The sequence below is a fragment of the Copadichromis virginalis genome, linkage group LG9 (genome assembly GCF_057382275.1).
Source record: "Copadichromis virginalis isolate Kocher_CV1m ecotype Utaka linkage group LG9, C_Virginalis_male_GT1.1, whole genome shotgun sequence".
Lineage (NCBI taxonomy): Eukaryota > Metazoa > Chordata > Actinopteri > Cichliformes > Cichlidae > Copadichromis > Copadichromis virginalis.
In genome coordinates, this window is record NC_140626.1 from 21,348,967 (window position 1) to 21,358,869 (window position 9,903).

At 45.4% G+C, this 9,903-nt stretch overlaps 1 protein-coding gene and 1 long non-coding RNA gene across 3 annotated transcripts in view; both read right to left on the reverse strand.

The window, feature by feature from the left end:
- Window positions 1-6,002, reverse strand: part of LOC146701803 (uncharacterized) — a 37,513-nt gene extending 31,511 nt beyond the window's left edge. For both annotated transcript variants that reach the window (XR_014922393.1, XR_014922392.1), the window contains exon 1: window positions 5,900-6,002. This is a non-coding gene — a long non-coding RNA (uncharacterized LOC146701803). The remainder of the gene's footprint in view (window positions 1-5,899) is intronic.
- A 798-nt stretch (window positions 6,003-6,800) lies between these two features.
- Window positions 6,801-9,505, reverse strand: myca (MYC proto-oncogene, bHLH transcription factor a). The gene is made up of 3 exons (XM_085468167.1): window positions 9,239-9,505; window positions 8,171-8,895; window positions 6,801-7,832 (listed from the first exon to the last, which is right to left on the reverse strand). Exons 2-3 carry the CDS (start codon window positions 8,859-8,861, stop codon window positions 7,210-7,212), a joined length of 1,314 nt encoding a protein of 437 aa, XP_085324293.1. The 5' UTR covers window positions 8,862-8,895; window positions 9,239-9,505; the 3' UTR covers window positions 6,801-7,209.
- Between the last annotated feature and the right edge of the window lie 398 nt (window positions 9,506-9,903).

Consider the following 9,903-nt stretch of genomic DNA (forward strand, 5'->3'; position numbering starts at 1 on the left):
AGAGAAAATGCAAACAGGGCTGCACACTCCCAAAGAGGAAGGTGATGTCATCTGATAATAACCATGCCGTTAAGTGAGAGAAAAGCCGAATCTGGCAGCAAAGTAAAGTTTTCAGGAGAATCAGCTGCTTTACTTTAATCTGTTCCAGTTTCCAAGACTGAAAAACACAGATTACATAACAGCAGACCTCTGTGCATCCCTGGGCCTCTAAGTATGTGTGCAGTTGCTGCAGTGGAGTTTGGCTCACTTTGAATTTGGCTGGAAATCACACAGGTCTCCAAGTTACAGTCCAACACACACACCGTTTACTGCAAAACAGCTCCAGTGAGAGGTACAAGGTCTCAGTGTGTCAGACAAGCCAAGAGCTGATGTAATTATAGCAATGCAAATGAAATTCCATTCCTTACTCGAGGAATAGGAAATATTTTTGAATCTGACTTCCTCAGGGTGATACTCATATTCGACAGAAATCACATCTTTTAAAACAAATGTCAGCAGCTACGTTTCATGTTTCTGAGGCTGGATCTTTATATATATATATTACAGCAGATACATTTCCTAGACAGTTCATTAGGTACGACTTGCTAGTAGCAGGTTGGACCCACTTTTGCTGTCAGAACTGCCTTCTTCATCCAAAAAGCTTCGTCAGATTCTGGTCCATGTTGACATGATGGCATCACAAAGTTGCAACAGATTTGTCGGCTGCACATTCATGATGCAAATCTCCTGCTGCACCACATACCAAAGGTGGTGTAATGGATTGAGATCTGGTGACTATGGAGGTTATTTGAGGACAGTGAACTCACTGTAATGTTCAAGAAAGCAACTTTACTCAGTGTGTCAAGAAAATATCTCCCACACCATTACACCAGCAGCAGCAACGTGAACTGTTGATACAAGTCAGGGTAGATCCATGATTTTATGTGATTTACATTAAATTCTGACCCTCCCATCCTAACACTGCAGCATCATTTTTCCAGTCTTTTATTGTCCCATTTTGAGCCCTTGTTAAATCTAAACTCTTAGCTGACAGTGGCATCTATTGTGGTCTTCTGCTGCTGTAGCCCATCTGCTTCAATGATCGACATTTTCTGCATTCAGAGATGCTCTTCTGCAGCTCCAATCAGTCTGCCCATTCTCCTCATGGAGATTGTCTCTTTAGATGTTTGTCTTAACAAGGAGCTTGGAAAGAAAAGCGGCTGGACTTTTTTAAGTTTCCTGAAGATGTTTCACCGCTCATCTGAGAAGCTTCTTCAGTTCTAAGATCAAATGGTGGAGAGTTCCAGATATTTGAGCAATAGTGGGAGTTGCCCCTTAAGAGGGTCTTTGGCTCATTATTAATCATGTGCCTCATCGCATGAGTTTTGGGTGAAACCAGTGTGAGACCTTGCCTCACCCCATCATATGACTGATCATGCTGATGCAAGATGTGAGTGGATCTAAAAACTGGGCTGTAGATGGCAGACAGCTGGTGTCATAAGCAACCTGTTCAAGGCTGATTGTTCACAGTGGACATAGATGACTTCTTTCAACCTTCTTTTAGGCCATCTTACTTCTCTTGGTCTTATAACTAAAGAGGTTTCTCAGATGAGAGGTCAAACTTCTTCAGGAAACTTAAGCCCCTTTTCCATTAGTACCTACTCAGATCGACTCGTTTTCCATTACAATCTAGTACCACCTAATGTGCGTGGTCGGCAACGCGGCCGAGCGTCCCGTGACTTAATTAGTATGCAACATGAATGCTAGAACAAAGGTGGACATCGAGGGGACGATATACCTGCTGTTCAGTCTGCGGCATTTCGTCAAACCTCGCTGCTGTTTTTTGTAGACATTTCCTCGCTGCCCGGTTTAAAAAATGGCAGTTTTTATTTTTGTGAACTCATTGAGGGCTGCTACTGACCAGCCAATCTGTGGCTTGCAATTGGCATTGGTGGTAGTCTGATGACGTCATATTTTAGTACCTGCTCACAACGCTTTGGAACCCGGCTGTGCAGGTATTAATTTAGTACCTGGTACCCAGTAATATGACTGTGGCGGAGGCGTGGCCCCGGGCGCAGCTGCAGGGGAGGAGTGCAGCAGAAGGCTCAACAGGGCGGCGCTGCGAGGCCGGTAAGAACAGCTGATGGTGTTTATGTACTGATGATGGTCTCCCTCCGCTGTGTTTATAGTGAGACGGGGAGGGGCGGCCAGAAGAGAGATCAGCTGGGCTCGTGAGCTGTCAGACTGTACGACTGAGTCAGCTGTCAAAACTCAACACTCAAAGCTTCAATAAATGTGGAAGTTGGCAGTACATACCTGTGTGTGCGTGTGTTTGTGCCTGGTGTATTCCACAATGACCTAATGGAAAAACCCTAAAAACTGTGTGTTAAGAGATATATTCTAAAACACTTCTTCAGCAGAGAATCAGAGAGGAGAAACACACAGATTTTCTTGCTAGCAAGGGCAGTCACCAGGACTCACACACCAAAAGTGAGGTTCAGAGACTAACCAAATGAGAGACTGCCCCGGTCTTTATTTATACCTCAGTGTAGGGCTGGGCGATATGACCCAAAATTCATATCTCGATATTTTTTAGCTGGATGGCGATATAAGATATATATCTCGATATTTTTTTTAAGCCATAAAGTAAGAACAAAAAGAGTTCTTAGTCAAAGCTGTGTCCCAGATGTCACACAGGCACTTTTATTAACATACAGCACAGATGTACATGAAAAATTACTCAAAATTAAATTATGAGCATTCATTAAATAATAATGCTCCATAAATAAAAGAAAACAAGGTTGTTTTTGTGCTAAACAAAGAGCTCACAATTGTGCAGTCAAAATGTAAACTAAAAGACGCTGAGCGTAATAACAAAGACAGACAGATTTTACAGCAGCTCTGTTCCCAAGTTTTACTGTGTGACTGACAGCCTGGAGTTTGAAATCCGCTTCATAACCACGTCTCTTACAGGTGCCATTTATGGTCCTTATACACACACAATACGGTAATATTACGTTGATGCACAGTACGTATCACTCCGCGAAGCTCCTCGGTAGCCGTAATGCGCCGACAATCAATCAAGCGGTGCAGCTCCGTAGCTTACCAAAGTCGTACTCAAACATTTTTGACAGATTGCTGAACGCCGTGTACCACATAAAATCGGTTCGTGGCCACCAAGCACAACCAGAATTCATACATAAGGCGCGCTATCAACTTTTGAGAGAATGAAAGGATTTTAGGGTTAGCGCGGTTAGCTCGTTAGCGCGGTTAGCTCGTTAGCATGTTTAGCTCGTTAGCACGTTGACGCCGTCCAGCCCCACGCATGGGGCGATGCGCAGTAACTCGTTAACGGAGATTTGCCGTGTCCGTCTTGTCGCTGCCTGCACGTGAAGCGATGGGGTAGGAGGGGGAGTTGTCTTCAGTGAAGGCGAGGCGGAGTAACGTTGCGTAAAGACAAAAGTGGACGAAAGAGAGGCAAACTTGCGGCTCCACAACTATAATTATAACGTAACATAGACTATATCGATATAAAGGATATTGTCACATCTTATATCTCGTATAAAAATATATCGATATGTTTTAAAAACTCGATATATCGCCCAGCTCTACCTCAGTGGGTGCTTGTTCCTTACATTGGAATGTGTGTGTGTGTGTGTGTGTGTGTGTGTCAGAGTGTGTCAGAGTGTGACCCCATAAACGACTTCCCTTAACCTGCTGGTCTGGAAAATCCAACAGTTCATCTATATGTAAAAAAGCACTTAGACTAAAACTGACATAGCTACGTTAATCCTACCGTAAAACAATAAGACAAGGTACGACCTTTTCCATGCTCCTAGGATGTGGGGGTGAACGCCAGAACACCCTGGAATGTTACAGACCTCCTAGGATGAGACATTCTTTCAATATGCCACCAACTATATACTTCTAAACACAAGTGATTAGATGCAGTATTCTACCATATGCAAACTTATATCATTAAAAGATTATACTGACTACTAAGTACAATTTTCCATTGACACTGTAGCAAGTCAATCTGAGTAGGTTCTAATAGAAAAGGGGCTTTAAACAAGTCCCACCACTTTTCTTTCCATGTTGCTTGGATTACCATGACTTGGATGGCTGAGAACCCAGACAGACACAAGCAGCTGAACCGGTGTGGCTTATTATATACAGCCCACTCCCACCCAGGTATGAATGATTGGTTGACTATTCGAAACATAAATGCTAATGTTTGGGTTTTTTTTACTCCCACTACTTTATTACTATCTATTCTTAAACATTAGTACTCTCTGAGCTTTATTACACTATAACTTCACAATCTTTATCATTATTAGGCAGGTTAGAGAATACAAGACTTTGTGATGAAACTGAGTTAAGGAAGGCCTTTTTTTCCTGTTAAACCTACTGTGTTGTATTTTAAAGGAAAATAAAATCTCAGTAGTGCTTTAAATAATGGATTTCTACAGATAGAGGACAGTCAGAAAGTTCAGGCAGCAGCCCCTCGGTAGGCAGCCCCTAAGTTGGCCAATCAGAAAACTGTTGGATTTTAAGGAGTTTGTTTCAGATGGAGCGTTCAGTGATGAGCTTGTAAAGGGCTAATAGGAGATAGACAAGGGTTTTTCTGAACTGAAAATAAAAAGTGACTCTTTGTGACTCCAAAGAATGAAAATGAGTGCAACAGGTGTCCTTTAAGACAAGTGTAGCCTTATTACAAACGTTTAAGAGTCATATTCTTTAACTCAAGGATAGACTGTTGCAGAGTTAAGCCAGCAGTGTTGTGAAATTTCTGAAACACCACATCTGTGTGATCCAGTTTAAACACTGTGAACCATTTGAATCCTCACACACCCACTAGGCATCATTTTTGTGATACGCAGGTGAAAAGGCATCAGGGTTTTAATAAAACTGGGCTAAACCTCAACGTCTGTGCGTGTGGCAGATTCGAACTGCACGCTGAAATACAGCCACAGGAACGTGGCTTAAAATGGCCGTTATTTTTAACCAAGGCAGGACAAATACTCATGAAATCTAGCCTACTTTTACCCCGTTTCACACCAAAACCACGCCATGGGTGCCGATTCCCAAAGCATAACACACAGAAATTATACGAGGACCTTTATTCTAACAGGGATGTGGTGTTTTTCTGGACAGCAGCAGGGTGAGTGCATGAGATCTTCAACACCCCAACACACAGCCCTGCCCACTCAGGAAAGCCCACACAATGAATCCACACTAATCCCATCTTTTGTGGTCCTCCCTATGTCTCAGCGTGGCTGCACCTCATGCCTCAGACATGCTGCTCCACCATCACAGCCTAAAACTGCCTTTATGTGCAGTCACAAACAGGAACATAAACAATACGGCTCAGAAACTTCTCCACTTGATGCACAAAACAGCCCCTAAATCCAGGACCCCCCACGCCTATATACATGAAGCAATCACAGACGCCTTTTGTTGTCCTTCATAACAACTGTACCATCAAACTGACAGCAAACATAAAGCCACGCAGGAAGCAAGCACTCCATGGAGAATAAAGGCTCACAAGTACAAAACCTGAGCTGAAGCAAACAAGGTAAACAAAGCATGTGATCAGTGTGGTCACCTGAAACAACAATAGACTCACAGAACACGTGCTTCAAACATCCCACAGCCCCAAAACTGCAGGAGTTGGACAGATAATAGAAAAACCAGACGAAAATAACACTTGTGCAGAGAACAATAGTTTTTGTTTTTGTCCCATTAATAGCAAATTAAAACCTCCAGAAATCCCGTTCGCCTTTAAATTAAGTTTTCACAAGACAGGCTGAACCATGAATGACATTTACTTTCTTCTATTATCACACCTAAATTCAAAAAATAACAATAAGCATTTAATATATAAAAGCAGAGATGGACGCAGGGCGCGGGGAGCTCTTACCGGGCTGCTCGGGCTGCTTCTTTAATTCACTTTATATTCCGTTTTCCCGACAGTCGCTCGCGCGTCTCTCAGACACAAATCTCAAACCTCACTTCCATGTGCTCGCGACCAGGACCACGCGCTCAGAGGTGGAGGGGGGGGGGGGGGGAGCGCTCGGGATACGGCGTGTGTGACGTCACGTCGAGTCTGGAAAGCCGCTCGAGACAACAGTGGAACAGGTGGGGTTTTACCACGGTCTAACTAGATAAATTTCACCTCGTTATTCATTTATTCCAACGTAGACAGTTCATATTACATTTAAATATAAAGATATAACGTATATTTATATCTATATATAAATTATCTGTGGTTTTAGATTATAAACGAGCTTTCGAGTTCCCGTGCTACACTTTTATTAGTGTGCTACTTTAAGAAATGTGATCGCAGATGCGCTGTTTAATGCACCAGCCCTCATCTAAAAGACAGCTTCACTATACCTGCGTTTAAACATGACATGCAGCTTCCCACCTTTCTGTGCACTTCCACAAGCATCCAGGACTCGTATTAAGGAGCTGAGGTGGCTTCTTCTAAGTCTGAAGAGGAATTCCCTCTTTTCTGCACAAAACACGTGATCAACGTTTTTTTTTTTTTTAAAAACCATTTATGCAGATTTCACTTAAAATTCACTGCAGCATGACTTTTACACAGCGTGTACTCTTATTTAGGTTTTGACCCTTACCTTCCATCAGTCAGAGGAAGAGGAGTGACTCAAAGTTTTATAACGCTCAGATAAGTTTTCTACCCAACCACTCACTTTCTAATGTATTCATGTGGACGCCCCCTACTCAGGTGTGACTGAGTGGCTAGTCATGGTGGTGAAGAATGAGAGACAAGCTCAAGAAACAGGTTTTTGTTTTATATTTGAAAAAGAATCTATGAACATAATGAAAAAAAAACAAAAACAGTGGGTCTGAACATCCAGACAATCGCAATCCAAAAATACATTTTCTTAGGAAATATTAATTATGTACAAAAAAAAAAAAAAACAAGAAAAAATAACAACATAAAAATCCATATTTTAAGTTCAGGCTTTCAACAGTGTGAGCCACATTTTTAAACATTTTATTAATAAAATAAAACTTTTAAATATCTTCATCAGATGAGGCAGTTTTTTTCTTCTTACATTGTAATCAAACCAGATTCCAAAACAACTTAATCCGTTTTGCATCTGCATGCAGCAACAACTGTACACACCCAACCCCCCCCCAACCCCCAAGTAATGAACTTTTATTTTGAGAAAAAAATTTAAAAAAAAGTTTATGATTCAAAGTTTAAGCACGGCAACCCTGCAGGTGTGCGAGTCTCTGCTTTAACTGTTCGCTTCTCCTCCTCAGCTGCTCTTTCAGAGAGAGGAGTCTCTGTTCGTCCGACTGCATGCTGTAGATGCACTCCGTGGCCTTCTTCAGGATGACCACCTTGGCCGCCTTCTCGTTGTTGGCCACCTCGGGGATCTCGTCCCGCAGAGCGAAGAAGCTCAGCTTCAGCTCGTTCCTCCTTTGGCGCTCCAGCACGTTATGAGTCCTTCTCTTGTCGTAGTCCTCCGTGTCCGACGTTCGCGGGCTGGAACACTTGCGGTTGCTGCTGATCTGTTTGAGGACCCTGCTGTGGCTGCTGGCACCTCCACCGCTGCTCTCCAGCTTCAGCCTCTTGACAGCCGGCTGCTCGTGCCTCATGGATGGATGGGCGGCGTAATTATGCTGGTGGGTGGAGACGTGGCACCTCTTCAGCACGAGTGGGCTGGGGTGCCTGGTCTCCAGCGGGCTGGAGTCGCACCGTTTCACCACCTGCCTCTTTTCCACAGTGACAACGTCGATTTCCTCCTCTTCCTCCTGTTCGTCCTCTTCTTCTTCCTCCTCCTCCTCCTCCTCATCATCATCACCTTCATCCTCTTCCTCTGCAAAAGAGCAAAAACAACATAGTCACACACTCTGCTGCCACATCCTCCTCTAAAAGCATCTCTGCAGTCCGTTCAGGCTTTCCCTCTCTGCCACATCAGTTGATTGCTTAACATGCAGCCATTCCCTCCAGCTAATCTCACAGCAGTCTACTGCATGACATGGGGTGGAAGTGGCAGCAGGATCCACCTTCCTGCCTGCAATTCGTGTGAATGAAAAGCAAGAATGTGCCTCATTTCAGTCATGTCATGCATGTCCCCGCCAACAGAAAGAAAATCCCTAATTGCACTGAGGGGTGTGCCTCCCCAGGCATATATATATATATATAAGAGCTCACCTGAATCGCTACAACTGCTGCTGCTCCCGCTGCTGTTAGGCGGCGTGTCTAGTCCCAAATCCTTGCTAGGCGGGGTCCCTGCGTTCTGCTTGGGCGTCTCGGCTACGGGATACGGGAAAACCACCGAGGGGTCGATGCACTCCGACGCAGACGTGTTCAGGTCTTGCAGGTAGCTGCTGTTCAGCTTCCACGCAGGAAGAGCCGCAGTAGCGGCGGCGGCAGCCGCGGCGGCAGCAGCCGCGGGGCCGGCGAGCTCTGCGCCGTCACCGGCCGCAGACTCCTTCCGGGCGGCGTGCAGGGAGGCGAGCCGCTCGGACACCACCTTCTTCAGCTTGGCGGCGGCGGAAAAGCCGCTCCACATGCAGTCCTGGATGATGATGGACTTGAGGAAGGTCTGGGAGTAGTCGGAGTCGCAGATGATGCTCTGGTTGACCACGTCATCCCCGAGGAACTCTGTCACCATCTCCAGCTGATCCGCGATGGAAAGGTCGAGGCTGGACAGGGACGGCCGGCGGCTCGGGGAGAGGGGAGGGGTCGGCAGCAGTTCAAATTTCTTCCAGATGTCTTCGCTGGGTGCCGGAGGCTGAAACTGCTGAGGGTAGAAATCCTCCTCCTCGTCGTCGTAGTAGAAATAGGGCTGCAGGTAGTCGTAGTCGTAGTTCTTACTCGCCAAACTTGGATTCCGCGGCATGGTGCGTTTGGTTTCGTCTCTCCTCACGGTGAGGCTGGCGAAAACAGAACGGAGCGATTAGTCGATTCACAGCAGAGAGCAGACAGCGTGACCCTGCCCGCAACACCGAGTGTAAGCAACCGCTTCATGGTCAACTCCCTCCAAAAAAAAAAAAAAAGACAACATCGACACCTCCCCCCCCTCTCTCTCTCTCTCTCTCTCTCTGTGCACGCCTTGCATGCATGCATGCACCACTGCTGCAGGTGCTTAACCGGGATTGTAATTTAAATAATGCAAGAGACGGAGTGAGGAAAAAAATTAATAAATCACACTTTCACTGAACTGTTCCAGTCATCATACTCATACCGAAGCTCCACAAACCCACTCCCCACCCTTACCTTTCAGATTTTCAACTGTAGGCGAAAGACGGGAGCAAAAAAAAGCGAGACGAGTGGCGCAAAAAGAGGAGGAAAATGTAAAAAAACGAGGGAGCAGCAAAGTTATTCCAGTGCGGCAGTGACAGTAAATCCTTCCACAGAGGCGGTACGGCGGCTGTCTGTCAGCCTGCGGGTGAAGCATGCATGTAAAGTTAAAAGGCTGCAGAGGCGAGCCGGCAAGAGCGACACGCACTCTGTCATCAGCACAGTCAGAATCGCAGCTGAGAGTTGAGCACCGCGCGATAAAGTAAACCGCATCTCGCACTCTCTCTGTCTGTATCCATCCGCGAGAGCGTTCCTACTACAACACAACACACAGCACCCCCGATACCAGCCTCTGCCCATCAGCGCAATTATTCAGCCGTTTGCGTCAAGTAAAAATCGCGTGCGTCCAAAGTACGCCGTGGATGCATCTTTGCATATTTTCTGCCCTCTTTCTCTGAGATGGGTCTATTTTTTTTTTGCAAGTGGGAGGGGTCAGAGTGGAGTAGAGTAGTGCTTTCATTGACTGCATAGAGAAAATACTAATGCATGTAGTAGTGGCAGATAATTGGGCTGAGTTATTTTACTACTACTGCGCCAGAAATATACGCAAACACTGAGCGTCATAGCGCACACACGGCAAC

Coding starts and splice junctions, on each gene's coding strand:
- myca (XM_085468167.1), bottom strand. CDS start 8,861: ATGCCGCGGAATCCAAGTTTGGCGAGTAAGAACTACGACTACGACTAC. Junction 7,833..8,170: donor CAGCAGTTGTAGCGATTCAG/GTGAGCTCTTAT, acceptor GCTCTTTTGCAG/AGGAAGAGGATGAAGGTGAT.